The following is a 27,682-nucleotide window of genomic DNA, read 5'->3' as shown; positions in this document are numbered from 1 at the left end:
TTTTGAGTTACACACAACCTTCACATAAGTATAAGTGCCCCTTGAATGCCCTCTCTTTCCTCAATGAAATGTAAGCAGGTGCTTTTTGTACTGTATTTTAGCATATTCCTGATTTATTTTGCAACATTACAACTGTATAGTGTATCCATTAATCACCTGTTAACTGTGTATGAGGATCAAAGGTCCTGCTAACCCCAAAAGGCCCCTTAAAATCTGTCCTGGCTCTGACACCTTGGCCTTGAAAGATTTTTTTTCCAGCAGCGGCTGGCTCTTGTCTGGCCGCTTTTGTATAGGCGTCTCGTCTGGCCCTTTGGCTGCTTTTACTGGCTTGCTACTCGGCTTTCCTGTGGGTTTAGGGAGCGGGTCAGGCTTCTGCAGGCGGAATATGCTCTGGCTGAACCTGGGCTTGGGATCATTAATTTCTTCTCTTTCATGTTTCTCTGGGAATTAAGCCCTGCGCTGGATCCATGCGACAGGACTTATGCCCCTCTGGCTGCCGTAACTTCAGTCTGCGTTTCGGGGAAGACAAACCCTGGGAGTTGCCCCATTGTTAACCCTGAGGTGAAAAATCATATTAGGCGAATTCTCATAAGTAGAACAACTTTATATAAAGCAGTGAGCCTCGCCCACGCCTCTCAAGCTTGGTCCACAACTCCCTTTTTAGGAAAAGGTGTATAATCCTGCTGGATTATGCCACAGAATACAGGCTACAGGTTAAAGGCACAGTAACAATTACAATATATGTTGCCACACTGTGCCATTTGCTAACAGCATCACTAAATATGTAAGGAAAAGTCTCCATTGTTTTGTTGGTTGGGTATAGTTTTGCATCAGGGTAAAAGGGACAGTTGTTCCCCATAGAATTATAAATGAATTTCAGTAAAAGTGCTTATTTTGTAATCATTGCTAATTAGTTTTAGCATCTACATCAGGAAAGTCCAGCCAGAATCCTTCTAGATACAACTTCCAATTCCCTTGGCAATTAAAAGGTATCAGAGACCCGGGAAGCTGGAGGGCTCCAGGTTGGAAACTAATGATTTACATAGTTCTTGCTGCACTTAGAGCTCTTTGTTGGTTGAATGCTATGGGTTACTTTGAAGCAACAAGTGAAGGGCACAAACCTAGCAACACATAAAAGTATTACTGTTGTCATCTTGCTCTCCTGCTGCCATGTTGTGCTACTATATCTGCCTTCCTACGAACCACATTTTCTCTGTAGGGTCCCACTACTGTATGTGGACTCTGGGTAGGTATCCTTCTGTGCATCCCTGTAAGGGCAGTGGCACACAGGGAGATTAGTCGCCCCAGATTAATTTCAGATACTGTAGGTAACTAACTAACTAACTAGTCACAGTGCGACTAATCTCCCCGTGTGTCACGGCCCTTAGAGATGTATTGGGCTACTTGGTAAACAAGGTATATCATACATTAATTGTCTGTGTGTGCCAGATGCATCAATTAAATATGCTCTATATGGAACATACTGAGGATAAAAGGGATTTTTTTATACTTGTACTGTACCTATTCCAGAGTTTCGGGTAAGTGCTAGGGCAAGTAACAAGTGCTAGCCAACTGAACTAAATTGCCTTACAGTAAGCATTTGCACCAAGATTTCTGCATGCACGTTCACAGTGCAAAATGCTTTTAATTAGTAGGGGTGCTACAGGCACCTACAAGGCCCTACTTACACCTCATGAATAATATGCAAGTTGCACCTACTAGCAATTTTCTAGGCACAACTCTCAGGGTCAATACACCCCATACGTTTGTATGTATCGACGTAACAACGCACTTTCATTTACATGTATTACTTTCCAATCTGAGATCATGTAAGCAGCTGCAGAATCCCTGCCAAGGATTCCATTGTCACAGTGCAGCCAGATGATTCACATGATTTATGTTTAAGGTATCTCTCTGTACAGCTTAAAAGAATAACTATGAAGCTGGCCATGCCATTGGAGGGTTTAGTTTGTGGCCCCGTTTGGTATGTCAAAACCCCGATAATGTCATACCCCTAACCCCACCTCCTGGATTAGTATTTTTGGCAGCTGCCAATAATTATACTTTTTTTTTAATATTTTTCTTCCAGAAATACAAGTTGATCTCCCCGTGTGCCAGAGCCCTAAATGCTGACAGTTGAGAGAGATTCCCACTGAATAATCTTTTGTTAAACTGCTTAAAATGAATGTAATTGAATACCATTGCCCAGTCTTTGGGCCCTTGGTGGAGGCTTGGGTTACAGTGAGACTTGGGGTCAAGACTTACTATGGCTGAATGGCTGTACACCAGTACTTTCCTATATCTGTAACTGATGAGCTAAGGCTGGCTCTGACCAAAGTCTGGACCCCCAACCAAGGGGGCCAATCATTGTCACAAAGTACAGCTTTTAGGATTGAAATGACAGTGAAGAAATACCATCCTGCAAGTGAGAAAAAAAAGCTAGCAGAAGCAGATACTCTTGGGCAAATAAGAATTACCCTTGGGACTTCTTCTTCCTAAAGGCTGAAACGTCTGGGACATTTTCATTTGTAAATGAGTATATGGTTTCTGATAGCAGTTTTTCTCGCTTGTGGGGTGGTATGCATTGATTGTTGCATAACAACTGAATATTTTCCTAAATGATAACTGTATATAAATGATTTGTTGTTTCTCTTTTGGGGAGGTGGTGTGCACTTTAGCACCTGGTATCCCTTACCATAAGCAGACATAGCCTTGTTGTAAGTACCCCCACTGATTATTTGTAACACCCCATATCACTGACAGCCACTTCCATTTCATTTAAACAGGGAATGCATCTCTCCATGGTTGGGCAATGTAATTTACCAGCAAAATCATCTTCATCATTAATTCACATAAATGTTCAGTTGAAAGCGGTGTCAACCATGCGCAAATAATCATGGGTATCCATCCACATACAGGTAAACAGATCCCAAGTTTATTAGCATTGTGTGGTTGATGCCCGCTGTTATCATGTGTTGAGGTCTTACCTCCAATAAATATTTTTAAAATATAAAACATTAGATGTCATCAACATTAGATAGCATGACCTGTATAAAAACACCTGTTTGTTCTTTTATAAAGTCATGGGACTCCTTAGCAACTTCTAAAACCCTTTTATTTCAGTTACTTTTTAGTTTACAAAGGTACATTATTTTATATATATATATATATATTGCATTTCTTATCTGGAAAACTGTTTTTCAAAAACCAGCAATCATTCTCTTCTAGGCTGGATTCAAAATACGATTCACATTGCTGCCTGATTCACAGTTTGTGTGGAATAATAAATACATAAATAGAATGTAATTGAACAAGTCCAGTATAAATTGATGCCAATCATGAAACATTTCCCTTTTATTTGCTTTAAAAGCAAGATTTCATATACAGGTATGGCATCCCTTATCTGGAAACCCATTATCCAGAAAGTTCCGAATTACGGAAAGGCCATCTCCCATAGACTCCATTATAAGCAAATAATTCTAATTTTTAAAAATGATTTCCTTTTTCTCTGTAATAATAAAACAGTACCTGTACTTGATCCCAACTAAGATATAATTACCCCTTATTGGGGGCAGAACAGCCCTATTGGGTTTATTTAATGGTTAAATGATTCCCTTTTCTCTGTAATAATAAAACAGTACCTTGTACTTGATCCCAACTAAGATATAATTACCCCTTATTGGGGGCAGAACAGCCCTATTGGGTTTATTTAATGGTTAAATGATTCCCTTTTCTCTGTAATAATAAAACAGTACCTGTACTTGATCCCAACTATGATATAATTACCCCTTATTGGGGGCAGAACAGCCCTATTGGGTTTATTTAATGGTTAAATGATTCCCTTTTCTCTGTAATAATAAAACAGTACCTGTACTTGATCCCAACTAAGATATAATTAATTCTTATTGGAGGCAAAACAAGCCTATTGGGTTTATTCAATATTTGAATGATTTTTAGAGATTACGGAAAGATCCCTTATGCGGAAAACCCCAGGTCCCGAGCATTCTGGATAACAGGTCCCATACCTGTATATGTTCAATGTGTAAAAAGGGGGCATAGGGCTATGAATATTACAGAACACTCTATTAAACCACAGCAATCAGCATGTTTGTGTTATAGGTTCTACCAACAATTGGCAAAGACTAGAAATGCTCTTTACTCACCCATATCAATATATTTAGAACATTAAGACATTTTGTGTATACAGCTATCCAATAATGGGCCTTATATATTAACTCCTCAGAAATTTAAACATGATTACAGAGAGTCTGTGCAATGTGAGCCTTTGAGACTATGGTGACATCTAATGGTCTGACAAGGACATACTAAGCAGTTATATGAATTCAATCTCTGTCGGGGATGATGGGGATATAAAACCTGTGCTTTCTACTGCTATTTACAGAAACTAGCAAAGCCACCAAAACGTAACAGTCTTGGGCATTACTGGTACCTATGCAGAAATACAAATCCATGTCCTTCATTGTGCTTATTTTTGAGAACATTGGAGCTTTGTAAAAAGGTAGGTAGCAAGACATATGGGGGAATATAAAAAAAAAAAAAGCAATAACAATAAATTGTAAACAAATTTTCCTTTACTTTTCTTGCTTACCTGCTACACTACAACACTACAGGGCTGACTAATTAACTTTCAAGGACGAGTTTTGTGTGCTATTGTCTGCAGATTTTAGGTGATGAGATTTTTATTTTTGACCTGTGCTTGAGGAAAAAACTGTGGTTGCGGCACTATAGTACTATTGCAAAAAGAATTGTAATTGTTTGCTGTAAATCTCAACTAAGCAATGTCGTCTGATAGACAAGCACAATAGGAATGGGATGATGCCAAATGTTTAAATAAAAGGGATGAGGAGAGAAGGAAATTTAAAGAGAGAAAAGGAGAAGGTGGGGAGACAAATCAAAGTGTAGAAATAGCACAGGATGATGTATGTATAGAGGGGGTTGCAAGTAAATGATAGTTGGTTAGGATATGTAGCACCCAGTACCTACCTAAGAGTAAAAGTATGTCTAATTCATTAGTTGTGCAGTTGCTGTTGTGAAGGCAGGTTCTAAAGTTAGAAATGTGGAAGGGATAAGTAAGTAAGGAAGGTAAGTACAGAGAGAAGGACAAATTATTTGGGTGTGTTGAGGCTTCAGGTTTCGTAGCAGTTCAGCCAAACCTTATAGCATCTCTAATATCTAAACCAGTGTTGTTCAACTTATTACATGTAGTGAGCCAATTCATTCTCATAAGACTGTCTGAGGGAAAATTATAATAAAATGAGGACGTCATACTGGGGGCCATAAAAATAATTTGCAGGGCCACATCTGGCCCACAGGCCTCCAACTGGACAGCCCTGATCTAAACCAAATAATATATAACTATGTACACCTAATCTTAAAATACGATAACTATCTAGTGCTAATTGGAGTAGAATAACCACAAATTGAAACCCTGGACACTAGGGGGCTGATTTACTTACCCACGAACGGGTCGAAATTAGTCCGATTGCGTTTTTTTCGTAATGATCGGTATTTTGCGATTTTTTCGTATGTTTTGCGATTTTTTCGGATTCTTTACGAATTTTTCGTTAACAATACGATTTTTGCGTAAAAACACGAGTTTTTCGTATCCATTACGAAAGTTGCGTAAAAAGTTGCGCATTTTTCGTAGCGTTAAAACTTACGCGGAAAGTTGCGCATTTTTCGTAGCGTTAAAACTTACGCGAAACTTTGCACCTTTTAAGTTTTAACGCTACGAAAAATGTAAAGAATCCGAAAAAATCGCAAAACATACGAAAAAGTCGCAAAATGTTCATTTTCAAGTCGGAACTTTTCCAATTCAGGTCGGATTCGTGGGTTAGTAAATCAGCCCCTAAGGCTTTAGTCTATTTAATATGTTTCTGTGGTTGCTCTCCCAAGGCTTATCTCCTGGTGCACACAGCAAATGCCTTCTCTTCTCTCTATGATTGCCACCCTTCTTATTGCTAAAGGCATTGGTTCCTCTCCTCTATCATCCCCTTGCCAAGTAATATATATAAACCCCAGTGGGCCGCCTCTCCTGGCTTTTGCAGCATTCTGAAAAGAAGAGACAAGAATATGATCTGCCTTTGCCCACGTAACAAGGGCAAAGACTGAAACTGAAAGTATGCTGTGTGCAAACTTCTAGATTCTTTTAAGGTGGGCCTACTGAGATGCCCTTTGAAAAGAAAATGGATTACAATAACCTGTATATGAAACAATGGCAGGGATATTAAAATAGAATTAGTAGAGTAGATTAGAGATGGATGGATTTTGGCAATGGTGACCGCTGTAGATGTCGAGTTTTAGAGAGGTTACACAGAAGAGTGACTTATAGTCATGATATTGCAGACAATGCATTTTTGCAAAAAACATTTATTTAAATCTGAAATCCAAAATAGCCAGCATCCATTATATATGTGTGTTTGTGTGAGGTTTGTAAAGAGTGAGTCACACAATGTGTGTAACCTCGTCTGCACTGGCGCTCTTAAAATCTAAAATTCCAAATAAATTACTTTGAGATGTTTACTTCATGTTCCTCCGGTGGGAATTTACAGCTGCTTTATCGTACTTTGGTTAATGTATGTCATTCCTGCTGAGATGCTGACAATACTTTGGGCACAGCTACCCTTAATCGCAAGTACATCACAGAAAAGCGGAGATAAAAATGAGCTTTCATTATTTATAAACCTACTTTATGTTTAGGCATTTTTCTACCCTTATTTGATTAGTTCAACCCTGAGTCGTTACAATATTTCACTTAATGTTGCCTTACCATTTCAAATGAGTACAGTTTGTATTATAGAGGTTCTTATTCAACTGATCCAGCAACAATATTTCATCTTAATGCGAACAATGAGACTCCCATTAATCTATTTTATGTGCAGAAACAGTTGTCCAACAGAGATCCACAACATCTGATAAATGATCACATCCCAAGATCATTAAGGTTGACCTACAGGACGTTTTTTTTCTTTTGCTAATCGCAGCCATGTCTTTTGGACACACTCTTGCAAGTTTGTCAGAGAGGGTGGCATTTTTTTCCAGTGAAAATGTTTCCTTGCATTCAGTAAAGTCTCTAATTCAACCACTTTTCTATCATTGTATCATGCATAGTATTGGGGGACACATTTTCGGACCCCAGCCCAACACTTTGGCTATGGAATGAATTAGAGACCTCAGTCATCATGAATAAGGGATAACTATATGGCATTTGTGAACAATGCTCAGCACTGTTCAAGGCATGACTTTCTCTTCTGCTTATACCTGCCCACTTTTTCTTCATGAAAAACCATCTGGTACTCAGCTGTGTGTTATAGTAAGGTTCCACAACTAACCATAAATGCAGAAAATTTTGCAACTGTTAATAGCAGAATTTAAAACATATATAGTTAAGGAAAGTAATGAGCCAAGGACAAACAGTTATATTTGTGAGGTTGAGAAGTTTTATTGGAGGGCTATAGGTTGCACATCCCTAATATGAATATGAAAAAACAAATACACAATGGCATTCATACCTCAGTCAAAGACCCAGAACTATTTCCCTGTCTGTACTGTTCTAAAACCAGCCCCAGGTGCAATTTTTACAAGACATATTGATACTGACCAATTTATCTCTAATATCTGTTATCTCTTAATCTTGTTCCTGTGTATAAACCATTATCCATACTTTGCTTCATCTCCTATTTTCTTGCTCCATTTCCCTTTTTGTTCTACTAGTGGTGTAGCGAGCACGTGGCATTCAGTTTCATTCAGTTCGGTTTAGCCTGCAAATATGGGCCCTTGCCTGTACACCAGGGGTCCCCAATCTTTCTTACTCATGAGTTACAGTCAAATGTAAAAAGACTTTGGGAGCAACACAAGCATCATAAAAGTTCATGGAGGTGCCAAATAAGATAAGGCTATTAGGCAGCCTGTATGCACACTATCAGATTACAGGAGGCTTTATTTGGTAGGAAATCTTATTTTTATTCAACCAAAACTTGCAACCAAGTCAGGAATTCAAAAATAACTACCTGCTTTGGGGGCACTAAAAGCAACACACAAGGGGTTGGTGAGCAACATGTTTCCCCCGAGCCACTGGTTGGGGTTCACAGCTTGTACACCATGCCATACATAATATAATTAAAAAATAATAAAATTTCTATTGATGGTCCCAGTAGTATTCTACATATTCATTAATAAATTCTATATACAGTAAACTCCCAGCTGTCTTTCTCATACACTGATATTTTTGTAATAAGATAACAAATATTTCCCCCCATTCCCTAATAAATCCAGCAGTCTGTAAGAAGGGGTGTAACAAATAGAGAATCAGCTCCTAAGACTGCCGAAGGCCCACAGACTTGTAAAGGGCCAAAGGGACTAATGAATATTTTACTTTGGGGCCCAGTTACTTGTACTTACTCCACCATCTGTTATGTAGAACACTAAGAAAGCTTTTGTTAACTCTAATAAAAAGTGGCCATGTTTGAGGTTTTTCCACTTTGTTGTTTTGGTAACCAATAAACACTTCTCTAAAAAGTATGAAAGAGACACATATTTATCTACATGTGTGGTCCTTCTTAGCAAAATATGTGTACAAGCTAAAGGGCAAAGTGAAACCATGGCCAGCTAAAATTATTCCATCACTCTGAAATGTTGCATTATCAGTGAGATATACTACTATTCCAGCCTACACGTGCATTATGTATTGAGAAATACCTTGATGGAAATTCTTACCAGCTCTAAGCGATGAATCATTTCTTCTAACAGTGTTTGAAATGATTTTGCCCTGCATTGTTTCCTTGTATTCCATTGGACCATTTATTTACCCTAAGCAAATTTGCACTGCTGAGAATATTATATTATAATATATTATAACTAAATTGCTTTCATTGTCTGTAGTTGAAGGGTTGAATGGGGATTATCTGGAGGGTACTTTGATGTATACAACTATAAACGGTAAATAAATTAGTAGTACTAGTACAGGTATGGGATCCCTTATCCAGAAATCCATTCTCCAGAACACTCCGAATTACAGAAAGCCCGTCTCCCATAGACTCCATTATAATCAAATAATTCAGAATTTTAAAACTGATTTCCTTTTTCTCTGTAGTAATAAAACAGTAACTTGTAATTGATCCCAACTAAGATATAATTACCCCTTATTGGGGGCAGAACAGCCCTATTGGGTTTATTTCATGGTTAAATGATTCCCTTTTCTCTGTAATAATAAAACAGTACCTGTACTTGATCCCAACTAAGATATAATTACCCCTTATTGGGGCAGAACAGCCCTATTGGGTTTATTTCATGGTTAAATGATTCCTTTTTCTCTGTAATAATAAAACAGTAACTTGTAATTGATCCCAACTAAGATATAATTAATCCCGATTGGATGCAAAACAATCCTATTGTATTTAATTAATGTTTTATTGATTTTTTAGTAAACAAGTTATGGAGATCCAAATTACAGAAAGACCCCTTATCTGGAAAACCCTTGGTCCCGAGCATTCTGGATAATGGGTCCTATACCTGTAGTAGTAGTAGGGGAGTAAAATGAGAGCAGTCTTTGGGCGTGTGCAAAAAGAGCTTCAGTCAAAAGGCCATTTTTGGACAGCCCTAATTTATATGATTAATAGACCTTGTAGTCTGTTTTGCTTCAGATAATACTACAAATAAAGCTGGAAACCCAAAACCAAATTGATCCCAAGATGTGCAAAAATCAGTAGACTCACCAGTAGAAACTTTGGGTTTGAGTGCCAAAACCCTAAATCTGCAGCACAAGGGACTGGATTAAACCTTACACACAAAGAAGGGCAGACACACAATGAATCCAACATCAACAGGTTCATTTAAAATACTTCATCTATCTTTATTAAGTGTTTACATGTCCATAAAAGCCTAACACGTTTCATGCTGCTAAGCATTTAATCATAGGCTGGCCCAAGCTAAAAGAAGCTGAAGCGTCCCATCTTACTGCAGAACAAGCCTATGCTTCCCTCCATGCCCATACAGAACAAACCTTTTCCCTTAATGGCAAATCAAACAAATTCCAACCTATTTCCTAGTTGGGTAAAGTAAAAAGATCCAGGATCATATTAAATATTTAGCAAATGTAATACAATTCAGTACATTAGAATATGAAAACAATATATGTTTTCAGTTTCTTTAATTGATCTTATCACTGAGGCTCATTACACACCGTTTCCCAGAAGCCTTTGCTGCTGCAGTACACTGTAATTATGAGGCAGAGCAGGAATGTTTGAAAGCAGAGACTTGACATTGTACTCGTTGCTGTTTCCTATCATTACTGTCATCAACATCATTAGCGTTGCTTTTTTGCTTTGTATCATAATTACAGGAACATCTCTTTCTCAAACAGATAAGGAGTTGATCTGCTGGAATTCAGAGTCCCTGACAACATGACAAGAAACATTTTATATCCGTTCTTTACAAAGCAGAAATTCAGTTTGTCCTACATTCTTTTGCAGGTAATAAATCATAAAAGAGAAGGCTAGTGCACAGACCTCTCATGCGAAGTGCTGAATTCCAATTGTCAGAGACCTCTGTGCATGTAACTGTGGGCTTCATTTATAAAGCCTTGTGTTAATTGGCAGATGACTATAATGCTTTTCTTTTGGCCTTCTAGTCATTAAAACTCTACCTGAAACGAGTAATGTATTCCTGTACTGATAGGTACTATTTATTCTGGATTCCCCGTGCAGATTAGACCTGGCTCTGGCCTCAGCTTACTGTAAGTTATGCCTTGGGTAATATATTGCAATGGATGTCCTTTAAAGGAGATATATTGTGTCAATATCAATCTTGTGCCAATGAATTGTATTCATCTAAATATAGGAGGAATGTGGTTTTAAAAGTGGTGTTTCAAGCTGATTAATTGAAACTTTCTCCAAAAATCCCACAGCCTCCTTTCCTAGGGGGTCGGGTGGCACTCAGTATACTGCACTGTAGGATAGGAACCAATCAACAGCTAGGCTGACCTGACGGGGAACTACAGCCTGTCTTTGGTTGTGTGACTGCAGGGTTGTAATTGGCTACTCCTCTCCTACTGTGCTTCTGGCAGAGACCATTAGGACACACCCACCCATCATTTGAAACACAGACAGGGACTTGAGAGCATAGGCGGAGGGTGACTTTTTCGTTTGGGGAGGCTAAAGATGGCCCATACACAGACTGACCTACAGCTAATGTGACACTTAGTGGATTCGCTGCTGGCATAAAAAGTTAACCTCCCAACTACCTCTTGCCGTTCCCACTGACTCCCAGGGATACTGTACAAAAGTGCGGGGGGGGGGGCTTTTTTTTTACCCTAAAATGTTTAGTATGTAAAAGTATTCATACGTGCACTTCTGTGAGGGGATCTGCAAACATTTGTGTTTGTGATCAGTTAGCTTCAAGGGCTAGTTCGCATTCGAATTCACTTTTATTTTTAATGGTTTTTCAGTTATTTAGCTTTTTGTTCAGCAGCTCTCCATTTGGTATTTCAGCAGCTATCTGGTTGCTAGGGTCTTATTTACCCTAGCAACCAGGTAGTGGTTTAAACAAGAGATGGGAATATGAATAGTTAAGGGGCCTACTTGGAAAAATAAGTAATACAAAATTATAACTTAAAAGTGAACCTCCCCTTTAGATGTGTTTATGTTAGTTTTATAGCAAGAAAGGCAGTGGGTACTGACTCCCCATTATATACAGTGAGACGCAGTCCGTATTTACAAACCCAGCACATTATATACAGTGAGAAGCAGTGGGTACTGATGGCAGATATTCAGGCCCTGGCACTATAACACTGGCACGGATACACAACATTGCCCCACTGTAACTTACTAAAAATGAACAAAACAATGACGAAAAAAAAAAAAATAGTAAATGCAAAAAACAACAACAAATATACAAACACACAATGAGCTTTTTCAGAGGGAAAGAGTTAACTTACCCTCCATGTGTTAGGGTAGGGGATAGATTATAAATTATTATAGATGTCAGGTCAGGCAAAAAACAATTTAATGTCAGCTAGTGATTCTTTAGAACTGTATAGTACCTGGGTATAGTACCTGTGGGATGAAAACTGCAGCAAAAGTTGAGAGTTGGTTCTTGGGTAAAGTTACAGCTGCAGATTCTTCTTTTCAGTCTTCTTTTTTGCACTGTTTCCAGTTTGCAAAATACATGCCACACCATGGGGTGCCCAAACATGTTCTAGGTACCAGTATGCTCCCAGGTACAGTAGTTCGGCATGAGCAAGTTCCCTCTCAGTATGGGTGCACTTTTGTATGCCATCATTGGAGGCACCTAGAAAAAAAGATTCCAATGCTTGCGTATTATCTTAGCTACATGGAAACTCTCATTAGTGTAGCCTGTTTGTGTGATACTCTGTTTGTTGTGCATACACAGTCTCCTGTCCCAAAAACTCTAGGTTTTTCAGCTTCCAGAAGGGAGGAAGGGTAACCCTACCACTAAAATCTGTAACTATATCATGAGCTACGGGGAGCCCAAAAGCTGGTCCCCTAAACATTGGCCTTCGAAGTAAGGAACCTAGACTCTGCTCTAAGGGTCCGTTCTGTTTTTTGCTGCTTATCAGCTCGCAGTACCGGGCACAGGGGGTAATGTCATAACAGATATTTCATTAGAACTTCATTATAAATAAATTGCAGAACAAATCACACAGCAAAATTTCCGGCCTTCTACAAATTGATAACGGCTGATAAAAGGGCTATGTGACAAGAACATTTTGCTGCGTGATCAGTGGTCTGTCCTTTCTTAAGACAATATTTGGGAATGGGGAACTGATTGCTGTGAGTTTCCAGTGTTATATGGGCACTGAGGTACCTGAGTATCCAGTGTTATATGGGCACTGAGGAACCCGAGTATCCAGTGTTATATGGGCACTGAGGAACCTGAGTATCCAGTGTTATATGGGCACTGAGGAACCCGAGTATCCGGTGTTATATGGGCACTGAGGAACCCGAGTATCCGGTGTTATATGGGCACTGAGGAACCCGAGTATCCGGTGTTATATGGGCACTGAGGAACCCGAGTATCCGGTGTTATATGGGCACTGAGGAACCCGAGTATCCGGTGTTATATGGGCACTGAGGAACCCGAGTATCCGGTGTTATATGGGCACTGAGGAACCCGAGTATCCGGTGTTATATGGGCACTGAGGAACCCGAGTATCCGGTGTTATATGGGCACTGAGGAACCCGAGTATCCGGTGTTATATGGGCACTGAGGTACCCGAGTATCCGGTGTTATATGGGCACTGAGGAACCTGAGTATCCGGTGTTATATGGGCACTGAGGTACCCGAGTATCCAGTGTTATATGGGCACTGAGGAACCCGAGTATCCGGTGTTATATGGACACTGAGGAACCTAAGTATCCGGTGTTATATGGGCACTGAGGAACCCGAGTATCCGGTGTTATATGGGCACTAAGGAACCTAAGTATCCGGTGTTATATGGGCACTGAGGAACCCGAGTATCCGGTGTTATATGGGCACTAAAGGACCTTCAGCCTTAGGGAACTGGATATGATGAGCCGACTACCATCTCTTTAGCTGTGTATTCACAAATGCCTTTTGTTTGGTTGTTACATTTCCCACCACTGTCTGTAATCTATCCCCCAGCCAGTTCTCTATCCAACTACAAATATTATGTTCCTGATTTGAAATGTATTCCTATATCTTATCCCTTATTACTTTTTCATGCAGTGCTTAAATGATTGGACCCATTGTCTAAGATTCATGATGCATGGGGGCTTCTTAATGTGTGGGGCTATTAACTGTATTATAAGGGATAATGTACCCCCTACTGTAAATGATAAGGATATTAGCAGTCACTGAGGGGTTCTGTGACCATATAAAGGCACAAGGCTGCAGGCTGAGTTATATAGGGAACTCCGAGTATCACTCGTGTATTATAAGGGATAATGTACCCCCTACTGTAAATGATAAGGATATTAGCAGTCACTGAGGGGTTCTGTGACCATATAAAGGCACAAGGCTGCAGGCTGAGTTATATAGGGAACTCTGAGTATCACTCATGTATTATAAGGGATAATGTACCCCCTTGAGCATAGAGTACCATGCAAGTATTAAAAAGGATACTGTAATGTACCCCCAACTGTAAGTCATAAGGATACTAGAAGGGAGTTGCAAGCTGACTTGCAATATTTTCTTATTTTATAACTGTGGGACATTATTTCTAAGCACATTTGTTTCAGTGGGTGGGTACATGTTGAATGCATGTTGGTCGATGTATAGTAGCGGTGGCGGGGGGTCCTTTCTTGCCTTATAGTTCTATACATTCAGTTCCCATAAAAACAAAAAATAGCAGCACCCCTGATAAGGAGCAATTTGATAATCTGACAGATGATATCACAGGACACACATTGCCCAAGGGCTGAACCAAGTGACAAACCGCAACTATTGCATCAACAAGGAATTATTTGATACTTGTTACAGGGCTGCTCTTCTCTGCAACCAATGTATGTTATTATTAAAAGAGACAGTGATGCCATAAAAGGGGATCTCATGTACTTCTGAGCACTTTATATAAATATCCTAATTTGTACTGTTTGAAAAATACTGCAAGCTACTGAAACTACACAATGAGAATTATGCATTTGGATGCCTTTCCAACATTGAACAGTTATACTTCTTAATGAGACATGAGATTCAGCAGCGCTATATGAGAGATTCATTAAATACAGGGCATGATCTAGTCTAGCCACTTCCCATACAGCTCTCTCAAACCCTGCAAAGTTACAACTGTACAGAAAGGTGGAGGGAAGAAGTCGCTTCAGTCTAGTCCCACTTATAAAGGTCAACTGCGTATGCACAAAAAAATGTAATAAAAGGCACTAGGATTGCCCAGGAGCAGTAACACATAGCAACTAATAAGATGTTGGCTTTTAAACAGGTGCCCAGTAAATCTTGATTGGTTGCTATGGGTTACTACTCCTGGGCAAACTTAAGGTCCCCATACACGGGCCGATAGTAGCTGCCGATATCAGTCCCTTAGACCAACTCGGCAGCTAATCGGCCTGTGTATGGGCACTCCCGACGGGCCTGCCCGACCGATATCTGGCCTCAAATCGGCCAGCTCTTGATCAGGCAGGTTAGAAAATCTAGTCGGATTGGGGAACGCATCGGGCAATATTGCCCACTGTAGGTGCCTTTAGTGCCTTTTATTACATAACTCCATTAGGTTCATGACACATAGTAGATAGACATCCTAATAGCCTAACTAATGCTTATTGGAAATTAGGTCCAGTCAGCAGTTGACTGCTTTAATGCGCAATATAGTAAGTTAAATGGGGGCCATAAATGGAACCTGCAGAGCAGAGACAACTTCTATGGCTTTCTCAGTAAGCACTATCATTAAGTATATGGGCTTTCCCCCTAGGCACACATTTTTACAGTGAACAATGGCTGTAAAGTTCCATAATAGCCAGCCAATTTTGTATCCATATTTTAAAAGCAAATAAGATCACAATCAAGACATTATGGATCTGTAAGCCCCACAAAGAAAGGCTGGTACCCTGCAGGTTGTGGTTAGGATTTTTGGATGTGGGTTGGATTGCAGGTCTTGTCCATATTTCTTATATAATCTTATATATATTATCTTTATTTTTTAACTTTTATTTTTCTATCCCTGCCCACTTCTGATAATGGTGGTCAGCTGGTCGTGGATTGGGTTGCAAGTAAGGCAGTTGCAGGTCATTCCAGGTAGTGGGTCAAAGCAAGCAGCAGTCGTAGGCCTGGGTCTTAAAAATATGAGTGCATGCAAACTGCCCTGTTTATTAATAGATAGACCTCTACTGAGCTTCTAAGCTTCCCTCACTATTAGTATATAATCATGGAGCTTTTAGCTTTTCCTTTGCTGCATGATTTGCATTGCATGGGATCTTTCGTACCTGTAAAGGTATTGTCAACAAATGATCATTGTAGAAACTGAAGCATTAGTTTGTGGCAGTCCCTACTCTTCATCCTTCATGGTGACTTATGTAGAGCAGTGATCCCCAACCAGTGGCTCAGAAGCAAAATGTTGCTCTTCAACCCCTTTGATGTTGCTCCCCGTGGCCTCAGAGTAGGTGCCCATTTTTAAATCTTTGGCTTGGATCCACAGGTTTACTCCAAGCATGCATGGGGCAAATAGCCAATCACAATCATCACAATCCTTAATTGGTATAGGAGATGTGCTTTTTTCCCATATAAACGATCAGTGCACCAGAGGCCCCCCCTTTAGATTAGAGGAAAGGAGCTTCCATTTGAAGCAGCGTAGGGGGTTCCTCACGGTGAGGGCAGTGAGGTTGGGGAATGTGTGATGGCAGATTCTGTTAATGCCTATAAGAGGGGCCTGGATGAGTTCTTTAACAAGCATAGTATCCAAGGCTATTGTGATACTAATATCTACAGTTAGTATTAGTGGTTGTATATTGTATATAGTGTATGTATGTGAGTGGATAGGTCAGTATGGGTCTGTATGTGAGTGGATAGGTCAGTGTGGGTCTGTATGTGAGTGGATAGATAGGTCAGTATGGGTCTGTATGTGAGTGGATAGATAGGTCAGTATGGGTCTGTATGTGAGTGGATAGATAGGTCAGTGTGGGTCTGTATGTGAGTGGATAGATAGTTCAGTATGGGTCTGTATGTGAGTGGATAGATAGGTCAGTGTGGGTCTGTATGTGAGTGGATAGATAGTTCAGTATGGGTCTGTATGTGAGTGGATAGATAGGTCAGTATGGGTCTGTATGTGAGTGGATAGATAGGTCAGTGTGGGTCTGTATGTGAGTGGATAGATAGGTCAGTGTGGGTCTGTATGTGAGTAGATAGATAGGTCAGTGTGGGTCTGTATGTGAGTGGATAGATAGGTCAGTATGGGTTTGTATGTGAGTGGATAGATAGGTCAGTGTGGGTCTGTATGTGAGTAGATAGATAGGTCAGTATGGGTTTGTATGTGAGTGGATAGATAGGTCAGTGTGGGTCTGTATGTGAGTGGATAGATAGGTCAGTATGGGTTTGTATGTGAGTGGATAGATAGGTCAGTGTGGGTCTGTATGTGAGTGGATAGATAGGTCAGTGTGGGTCTGTATGTGAGTAGATAGATAGGTCAGTGTGGGTCTGTATGTGAGTGGATAGATAGGTCAGTATGGGTTTGTATGTGTGTTGGGTTTTCTTGGAAGGGTTGAACTTGATTGACTCTGGTCTTTTTTCAACCCTATGTAACTATATGTAATCTAGATAAATACAACTAAAATTTCATATAAATTTCTGTATCTTCCTTCTACATCAGTGATCCCCAACCAGTGGCGCGGGGGCAACATGTTGCTCCCCAACCCCTTGGATGTTGCTCTCAGTGCCCCCAAACCAGGGAGTTATTTTTTAATTCCTGACTTGGGGGCAAGTTTTGGTTGAATAAAAACAAGATTTCCTACCAAATAAAGCCCCTGTAAGCTGATAGTGTGCATAGAGGCTGCCTAATAGCCAATCACAACCCTTATTTGGCACCTCCATGAATTTTTATGGTGCTTGTGTTGCTCTTCAAGTCTTTTTACATTTGACTGTGGCTCATGAATAAGAAAGGTTGGGGACCCCTGTTCTACAGAATAATGAATGTAACATTAGGTAACCCTATATGAACGTGTTTCAACAAGAATTTAGCTGATATATCCTGACTCATCATAGCCAATCTATGATTAGTGGCTGCAGTTCTTATCTGTTATCTCTGTTATGGCTTTTGTGCAATATTTGCTGCTACAACCGCAGGTTCCTGTTTGAGGGGAACACAAGACCCCCCCCCACACAAACCAGTATAAAGCTGCAGGTTGGCTGCACAATGGGCTGTTGGAAAGTTCTCCTGCTCCCCAGGATCTTCCTCTCACTGTGCAGGTAGAGCGGCTCTTTTCTCTCCTCAGCTTATGCTCCTCATCTTATTCTATAGAATTCTCATGCACACTCACTCTTACATAGGCTTTTATTTGCCTTTGTTTATCTACTACAATGTATTATACCTGCCTGCATGACACATTCATGCCGAGATGTAGTTTGTGAATTGCACATTATTTAGCCTCAAGACTGCAATGACTTTACACATATTTTATTACTGTATGTATTACTATTTCCAGGTTAAGCCTTATTAGATAAACCACCAAGTAACATGCTGAGTTATTGCCCATCACTTGTGTATATGGTGTTGTTAGTCGATTAAGAGTAAAGCAAAGATTTTTATGGGGAAAAAAATCCTCATGACTTTAGAAACGCACATCCCTATAATTTGGGGCAGGTAACCCTTTCCCAACACTATCTACTGCCAGTACAACCTCTTCTGGGAGAGAATTCTCAGCATCACTTTATCACTGTAAATAAACTTCAACAATGGGAGATAAAAAAGAGAATTCATTAGAATTACTTTTCTGGAACTAAAGGCCAATGTATTGGTGTCGCCTTTTATGTCGTTTCTTTCAGTTTTGCCTTTAGTGCATCAGGGAGACCATGGGACCCTCCAGCATCTGCCTTGTGGCTCTGCTTTCCCTACTGATCCCGGCTCACTCGGCCCCTGATCCCACCCTGGACACTCACTGGCAGCTGTGGGTTAAAACTCACCAGAAGAGCTATAAGGATGGGGTAAGGGCTTGTATAAATGCTCTGATAATATGGGAAAGGTTTTGCTTACTAATAGTATTGGGTGTAATACATTTGACCTTCTTTGAACCAGGTTTCCCTGTGGCTGATAAAATGTAACCGTGTTGAGAGTTGGTGTAACCATTAGGGTGAAGGTACACTGAGGTACTTAATAGCAGCTACTTGTCTCAGTTACTAAACCCCGCCATAATACTGAGAATTGCCTCTGCTAAAACACACGTAGAAACAATTATCAGAAAATGATAAGCATTGTCTATTTAAGTAGTCGTGACAAGTAGCTGCTACTAGTAGCTCTGTGTGTCTTCACCTTTATGGCTTGCAATTTAACAAGGTGATATCTAGATGCAACTACAGATTTTTTTTTTAGGAGCAATGATCATTGCAACCAGGTGGTGGTAAGAATACTAGACTGGAACATAATAATATTTACTATCATATTGACACAAGTACAAAGATTAGCAATGGAAATGAATCTAACACTTCAGCTGAGAAGAAATTGAATTTGCTGGTCACTGTGCTGAAACCTAAGTAGCCAAACAGCAGTAGGAATTTCAAATTGGAATGAGGTGGAATAGAAAGACAATAAATAGATAAAAAATAAATAGGTAAAGATGAAATGTAATGACATATGTAACAGTTGTCTTAGATCAGTTTTCATTCAGACTCCTCATTGAGGTCCCCATTAGTGCATAACAAGGTTACAGGCACATAAAAACACTGTTTTATCAGCAATTCAGCCTTAGTTTAAGAATATCTATGCCAGAATATGTGTTCACCCCAAATTGCTCCCTAATTGATCCACAAACTGGGCTTCAAGACTTTAATCTAGAAAAAACAAAACATTCTCCCTAAATCTCTCCATAATTAGCTTTTAAGATGGAACCCCAGCAACAGCCTCTGCTCCCACAGTTTGGGAATCACTAAAGAGCCGACATGGCAGACCAGTGTTAGTAGATGAGATCAAGACCTGAACTTTTGGATATCCAGTATTGCTTGTAGTAGCAGGCTGTTTATGTTTGTGAGTCCTAATGTACTTAAATAGCATCTTGCAATTCCCAGGAAGAGGAACGTGCAAGACGGACCATCTGGGAGGAGTCACTGAAATTTATCACCGCCCATAACTTGGAATATTCCTTGGGACTCCACACTTATGAGGTTGGGATGAACCATCTGGGAGATATGGTAAGAACTTGGACCTTCTATGCAGTTTCCCTGGTGTTTAGTAGTGCGCAGTAACATATGTATGTATGTATATCTTTATTTATAAAGTGCTACTTATGTACGCAGCGCTGTACAGTAGAATTCATTAATACAAACAGGGGATTATTAAGATAATAATAGATAAATACAAAGTATAACAATAAATACAAGATAAATACAGTTGCAATAAGTTGAGTCAAAGACACAAGAGGAAGGAGGTCCCTGCCCCGTAGAGCTTACAATCTATATGGGAGGGTAACTTACAGACACAAATAGGCAAATATAAGTGCTGTAGGTCACAGTGGGTGACACTACAATATAAGTGCCAGTTCCCAGATCAGGTGCTGGGTGAGTGCTCCAAAAGGGAGTCTTTAAGTTTAGATTTAAAAAGACTGAGGGAGGATTCTCTCCGGAGGAAATCAGGGAGGGCATTCCCAATGTAAGGGGCAGCAAGGCAGAAAGGGTTAAGGTGGGAAACAGCAGTAGTAGTGGGGGGCACAACCAAACGGTTGCTCTGCGAGGAACGAAGGAGTCGGCCAGGAACGTACAGAGACACAAGGGAAGAGATGTAGTGAGGGGCAGAGGAATGGAGGGATTTGAAGGTTAAGAGAAGGAGTTTGTAAGAAATTCTTTGTTTGATAGGAAGCCACGATAAGGCCTTTAGCAGGGGAAGGGCCTGAACTCTCCTGGATGAGAGGAGGAGAATTCTGGCAGCAGTGTTTAATATAGACTGTAGGGGGGAAAGATGGGAGTAAGGGAGGCCGGTTAGTAGCAGACTGATCTTTGTGGACTAATGGTGATGATGCACAACAATATAATAACCCTAGAACACTGAAACATTTTCACATATATACACAGTAATATGAAGGTGGGGGTGTGGCAGTAAATAGAATCTACTAGGCCCTTATTCCTCATACCTTGTAGAGGTTGGGTTAGCACCCAACCAGGGACCTTTGAACAAAAGATTTATTAGACATAGATATAACAATTACATTATTCTATCTTAAGTTCTAACCACTGAATAATACATTTAGAGAAAATCGGAAATTAATATAAAACGGGCAGGGTCTGGGTTGGATTTAGGGTGTGCCTGGTTTAACTGGGCATGGCCTGTACAGATCAGAGACCTAACATTTCTTGATGTATTGTGAATTTGTTCTAAATAATCTCTTCTAATGATAACATAAAAAATACTCATTTTTATATTTATTGTATTGATATCCTGCTTATGATTTATTATATCATGACACATAGCTGTATTGTTATTATGTGCCAGACAGGTGAGGAGGTGGCTGCAACAATGACAGGTTACACCGGCTCAGACCATTCATTGGCCAGCATGACTGAGGCACCAAAAGAGATAAACGAAGCTCAGCCACCGGCATCAATAGACTGGAGAACCAAAGGCTGTGTCACCCCCGTGAAAAATCAGGTATGTTTGTGTGGGTATATTTATTATATTACTTATACACAGCTATGCTTCTACTTGATGGATGGTAGAGAAATAACATCCCATGTAGCACACAGTAAATAGTATGAGCCTCTGTATACACACAGAGAAATGCTATAGTTGAAGGCTACCAGATCATGTGACAAGTATGGGGCACTTGTACAGAATCCAGTTACAGAGGCTCCTATTTAACCCAAATGCAATCAGTTTGCAGTCAGTGCGGCCCAGTAACTTGCATTGATTAGATGTGCCCCTGAGTCCTCAAAACTTCTAATCAGAGGTGCTCCAGGCTGGCTGCCTTATGTTGCCCCCTTGCAACTGTATCTGGTAACCTTGCCATTGCTGCCAACTGGCAATTCCAATGCTCTGCAATAAAAAGGTATTTTGGGGAGGTTTCCCCCCACAGGAAATTTCACAAGGCGACAAAATGCCCATGTACAATTACCCTTAGAAAGTGGTCAACATCTTCCCTTTCTTTTCTGAACCCTGACAGGGATCGTGCAAATGTGACTACGCTTTTGCTGCCGTGGGGGCCATGGAATGCCAATGGAAGATAAAAACGGGCTCACTGTTGACATTCAGCCCCCAAGAACTGGTGGATTGTTCCTACACTGAAGGAAACAATGGGTGTAACAACGGATTTCTATGGTCTTCCTTCACATACATGAAGAAATATGGTTTAATGCAGGAACCTGCCTACCCATATGAAGGAAAGGTAATACTGAAATACTGAATAACAATCATACAGAACATTATTTAAACCTGGCTAACACTGCATATACTGGTCCATCAGCCAACTGTAACAGCACTGGCCTGCCCTAAAGCATTCTTACATTTTGCTGATGTTATCAAGTTTAAATTGAAGGAAAAAAACATTAGGGAAGGGTACATATCTCTTTATTCCAGTAGGAACTGCTCCTAAGGAAGCAAACGAATGATGATAGTGTAACCCATGCATCTCATGTATGACATAACTATTTTGTTGCAAGTGAAAATAAAAAAGTAATATTATAATCAGTATTTTTTGGGCACATATACAGTATACCTGAATGGAAAGTATTTCTTTTGGTGTGCTGAAAGGTGTTTCATTGGCTGAATACCTGCCCAATGGCTGACCAATCACTAACTTGGTATGGGTACAGCCAGATGCCCATACTTATCTTCAGCTTAAAGCAGCCATGGGTACATAAGTAAATTACCAGAAGGGTAACTTACCATCATATTATTTCAGAAATCCAGCTGAGGTGGCTTTGCAGAGGGCTCCATTTGGTGAGCTCTGCTCCTTCACAAAGAGATAGGTGTTCGCCTAAAAATGGAATTATACTGAGTGTAAATTGCAGTCAATGAATCTATATACCATTCTCTGGTTTATAAATGGTGTAGATAAAGCCCAATTCAAATCTGCTCTTCTCCAGGAAGGAAAGTGCACAAAGATGAAGCCAAGTAATACTGGAGTAGTAAAGCAATTTTACAGAATACCTTCTGGAAATGGAAATGCTCTCATGAAAGGTGTAGGAACAGTTGGACCCGTGTCTGCTTGGATAGATGCCAGTCAGCAAGGGTTCCGTATGTACAAGTCAGGTGGGTACCACAGCTATGAAAGAGCTATGTGATGTGTCGGTGCCATATATAGAAATGAACACGTGCCAGCAAGTCACACAGCATACCAAGAAATATTCTCTTTCGTTAATTCCAGGTGTTTATTATGATCCACATTGCACCAACAATACAAACCATGTTGTACTTATCGTTGGATATGGTACAGCAAAGGGCACTAACTATTGGCTGATAAAAAACAGGTAAGATATACGGGAATCTCAAAATTAAGCTGTGTAGGCCCTGCAAAAATCTCAGTTTTTTCTTTCATCTAATAAAGAAGGATTTCATTGGCTGGGACATACTGTTCTGCATGTTAGATGTTTTGAGGCAGATAACAATGTCTCCTGCACTGTATAGACAGTACCAGGCACATACACCTTACAGTAACTGGTGAAGTGCATAATCACGCCCCTCTAGTGCTTATTCAGCATTCCGCTTAGAGGAATGGCTTTGCTGTGCACCTTTGAGTCCTATTCTGCTCTTTAACTTACACTTCTAAATTGGCATTTTGCATTGAAATGACAGTTCTGAAGTAGAAATGGTCATAAGCAACCAGTAGCCAGTCAGAGCATAGAACACATATAGGACTAGAGCAAAATGTAACCAATCATTTAGGCACATAATCATAGGAATTCCTGCTACTGACATTTTTCCACCCTGCTTTTGCCCATGTCCCTTCTCAGTCCAGACATTGCCTTGACCAAACTTGTAAAAGCTTTTAAAAACCCACACCTTCCCCACCCATGCTGATTATGGCAAAATGGGATGGGCTCTCCAAGGGTTTCTCAATAGAGGTTTTGCCCACAACTCACCTCTTAAGGTAGTATGTCAACCTAAATCCTCCCAAACTCCTGGTAACCCCATGTGCCCTATGAGTTTCACACCAACCAGTGCATCAGTTAGATCAGAGAATCAAAGAGTGGACTAAACTCTTTGATTCTACAGGACTAAACTAACTTATGGCCAGTAATACCTGTCCAAATACTACATAAGCCTAGCTGAGTCTTACTCAGGACACATGGTGGGGCACCATAAGGCACAGGTCACAAAGGAGACTTAATGATCCAGCATTACCCTGTGTCACGTACCCAGTGGTCAGTATAGATGAGTGCACAAAATGAGAGGTGGAAGAGAGAAATACACAAAAACATGAGTTAGTCCCTGTGTTCTGGGGAGCTTACATGGTAAACTGGTAACAACAGGGACTGGTGCTCCATTGCTGCAGCCATAGGGCCCTATGGAGTATCACAGTACTGCAGCAGGGAATAGTACCAACTAACTGACCCCCATTGTTTCCTTATTGATATCTCTGTGCCTGTATAGCTCTCTATCTGCCATTTCTCTCACATTCATGTGTAGGATTCTATTAAGACAATTTATGTTTCCTTTTTAAAAAATGTCTTTTTTTCAGTTGGGGAAAAGGCTATGGACACAAGGGATACATAAAAATGACTCGAAATTATGACAAAGATTGTGGCATTACCCAGTACGCTTACTATCCAACTGTGTGAGGCCTGGGCCTGTCAGACTGGATGCGCCAATGGCATTTTATCTGCGAGCTAATATTTCTGCTAATTCTTATATGCCTGAATTTATTTCTGCTTAATGGAAAAGGAATGTATAAATCACTTGGGGTACCAAATGTACGGCACTCTCCTGATGCCCCAAGCTGGTGCTTTTATTAGGTGGAAACTGCACTGGCTCAGGGTTCTTCTCAGCCAGCACCATGGAGCGATTGGCTTCCTAGTTCTGTTCGTGTTGTAGGGCATGTACAATAGAGTCTTTTTCACTCTACTGTGCGTACTTTGCTCTAAGCATTGAACAAGGAAGAAGCAGGAGGAAGATGATCGCTCCATGGTGCTCTCTCAGAAGAACTCAGGACCAGAGCAGTTTTCTGCTAACAGGAGCACTGGCCTGGGGTATCAGGTAAGTGCTTACAATTACCTGGGGGTGTCTGTGTACTTAAGACATACATGGTTACATAGCAGCTGAGGTTGACAAAAAACCCATCATTTTTATCAACCTATGTTCATATATAGCGCATATATACATATAGACACGTAAAAAAAGGAGAAAGGCTAATGTAATGTGAAGTTCTGCTGTTCTAAATAAAATTGCAAGCAACGCAAAACATTGCACATTCTCTGCTTCATCCGTTATTAAAATGCTTGAACTCTAAAAAACAGGCAGTTTGGTTCAAAAACATTTGATCAAAAATTGCGGAGCTACCATACCTGTGTGATGGGGAGGTGCTGGTACTGAGATAGTCTAAAGTGGTTAAAACAGAAGATTTTTTTCCCCCCAAAGCCAGGCTTGGGATAATCCCAATCAGCAATAAGCCGTTAATGAATTATACAATGGCTATCCCATGCCTAGGTGCCAAGGGAGTCTTATATTGGGGGTTGAGGGGTTATGCTCACTCATGGGTAGGTTCAGGAAAAATAACATTTACTAATGTTTTTTTATGTCACAGATGGCAAAAATATAGTGTGTACCTTGCAGTGAGTATCCTGGCTTGCTACATATGAGTATGTGTATGACGTGGGATTGGATGAAGCACATACTGAGTATGGACACATGTGTATGAATGTGCTGTCAATATGGCTGCCTGCACTGGGAGTTATCTTCCACTGGGAATTCATAGCACTCAATGGGGGGCTATTCTTGAAAAAAAAAAAAAAACTAATATTTCCCATAGCTTGAGTGCAGGCTGTGTGAGCAAACACCACCAGTAGGGTGACATTCATGTCATAGGTGCATTCATTGTTGTTGTGTTTACATTGTTTGTGTTAAATTTTTCATTTGCAAAGAAAACAACAAAAGGCAAATTAACTGGGAAATTAGGCGCCACCAAATGGATCATATCTCTCACCTTGGGCCCTTTCAAGAGGACTAAGGGGTCCAAAAGTGCCTACCTGCCTCCCCTTTCCCAAGGTATGAAGGCAGCCAAGGCTATATTCTTCTGATCAGAAACCTCTGGTGCTTCTGCAAAGCAGGAAAGCAGTGCACAAACTGCAACACATGGGTACATTGCACACTTACTAGGTCATACATCAGGGGTTGGCAAACTTTTAGGCTCAGGGGCCACATTGACTTTTAAAATTTGACAGATGGGCCGGGCCAGCGCTTACATGCAGTTTAGACGCCAAGTCTCGCGTGATGAGACTTGCGGAGTCGGGACAAAGCCAGACACACCAAAGCCTCAGCGGGCCGGCCTGTGGGCCGTAGTTTGTCCACCCCTGTCATACATGAACCCTAGATTATATTAGGGAAATTACTTTATACTGGCTGATTTTTTAAAGCACTGCACCCAAAACTAGTATACAAGCACTGGAAGGCAAAAAAAAAACCCGCAAACAAGTTTACCCCTGAAAACTATATATAATGGGAATGTACACATTCAAAGCTTGCATAATACATCCTAAATATGGATGCTTGATATTTTATGCCCAATATGCCCTGGATTAATCAAGAATGTGAAATGTAGAGACCTAAACATTGAAACAGTGCATATAGTGCATGTTTTTATGACTGTCACAAAAGTGAATTTAAAAAACTACAGTATATTTATGCCACCCACAATGAAATAATACATACAAATGTTCCTGGGTGTCACTTTATTTACCATCAAATTACCTGCATTTTATGTGTGGTAGCCACAAAAAGTAAGTTTATCCCAGGAAACCACATATGTATGCAAAGCACACATTCTGATGAATCCAAAATGGACATACACCCCAAACTACCAAACTGCAATGCTATACTAAAATTAGAAGTTTTAATGAATCTTTTGCTATTGCCTTAAAGGTTACAATTTACAGTATCTAATCTACATGTCATAAACTACTAACATCCTATACCTTCACAGGATTTATCCTACCTCCCAAAAGCTCCTTAGAATCCACCCAATATAGATCAGGTATGTCCTAAGTGTTTCACCCCAGTAGCAGATTATATCCACATGGTATGGAACCGCCCATCTCTACATATATCTTGGCAGCAGGTACTCCCAGCCGTGCAAACAAATGGATCCCTTAAAGGGATACTGTCATGATTTTTATAAATTACACTGTTACATAGCAAATAATTCACTCTACCATTTAAAATTTTATTCTTGAACCAACAAATGTATTTTTAGCTGTAATATTGGTGTGTAGGTGCCATCTCAGTGCATTGTGCCTGAGTCTGAGCTTTCAGCCAGCGCTACACATTAGAACTGCTTTCAGCTAACCTATTCTTTCTCCTACTCCCATGTAACTGGAGGAGTCCCAAGCCGGACTTAGATTTCTTACTATTGAGTGCTATTCTGATACCTACTGGGGGCTGCTATCTTGCTCCCTTCCCATTGTTCTGCTGATCGGCTGCTGGGAGGGGGGATATAACTCCAACTTGCAGCGCAGCAGTAAAGTGTGCCTGAGTCTGAGCTTTCAGAAGGAGCCAGTGCTACACATTAGAACCGCTTTCAGCTAACCTATTGTTTCTCCTACTCCCATGTAACTGGAGGAGTCCCAAGCCGGACTTGGATTTCTTACTATTGAGTGCTATTCTGATACCTACTGGGAGCTGCTATCTTGCTCCCTTCCCATTGTTCTGCTGATCAGCTGCTGGAGAAGCTCTTTTAACTGATAGGTTTTGAAAACAACATGTTTTCCCATGACATTATTGCTTTAATAACCCTCCTAAATTGGGTATAAGAGATAACTACGAGGAGAGCTTATTGCATGCTTCTCTCAATTCTTTTTATGTACACAAAGAAAAGCTATAGCCCTTCAA

The 27,682-nt window shown here is 40.3% G+C and overlaps 1 protein-coding gene across 1 annotated transcript in view; it reads left to right on the top strand.

Moving 5' to 3' along the window:
* LOC100124852 overlaps positions 1-25,045 on the top strand; it is a 31,567-nt gene extending 6,522 nt beyond the window's left edge. Inside the window, exons 3-9 of the mRNA XM_031891185.1 lie at positions 18,484-18,642; positions 19,720-19,842; positions 21,137-21,292; positions 21,804-22,025; positions 22,726-22,891; positions 23,007-23,109; positions 24,321-25,045. Of these exons, the coding sequence (XP_031747045.1) occupies positions 18,511-18,642; positions 19,720-19,842; positions 21,137-21,292; positions 21,804-22,025; positions 22,726-22,891; positions 23,007-23,109; positions 24,321-24,420 (1,002 nt within the window). The 5' untranslated portion in view covers positions 18,484-18,510 and the 3' untranslated portion in view covers positions 24,421-25,045. The remainder of the gene's footprint in view (positions 1-18,483; positions 18,643-19,719; positions 19,843-21,136; positions 21,293-21,803; positions 22,026-22,725; positions 22,892-23,006; positions 23,110-24,320) is intronic.
* The last annotated feature ends 2,637 nt before the right edge of the window (positions 25,046-27,682 follow it).

This window comes from Xenopus tropicalis, chromosome 8 (genome assembly GCF_000004195.4).
Source record: "Xenopus tropicalis strain Nigerian chromosome 8, UCB_Xtro_10.0, whole genome shotgun sequence".
Classification (NCBI taxonomy): domain Eukaryota; kingdom Metazoa; phylum Chordata; class Amphibia; order Anura; family Pipidae; genus Xenopus; species Xenopus tropicalis.
Note: the sequence above shows the minus strand (reverse complement) of the source record. Positions and strands in the feature narration are given on the sequence as shown.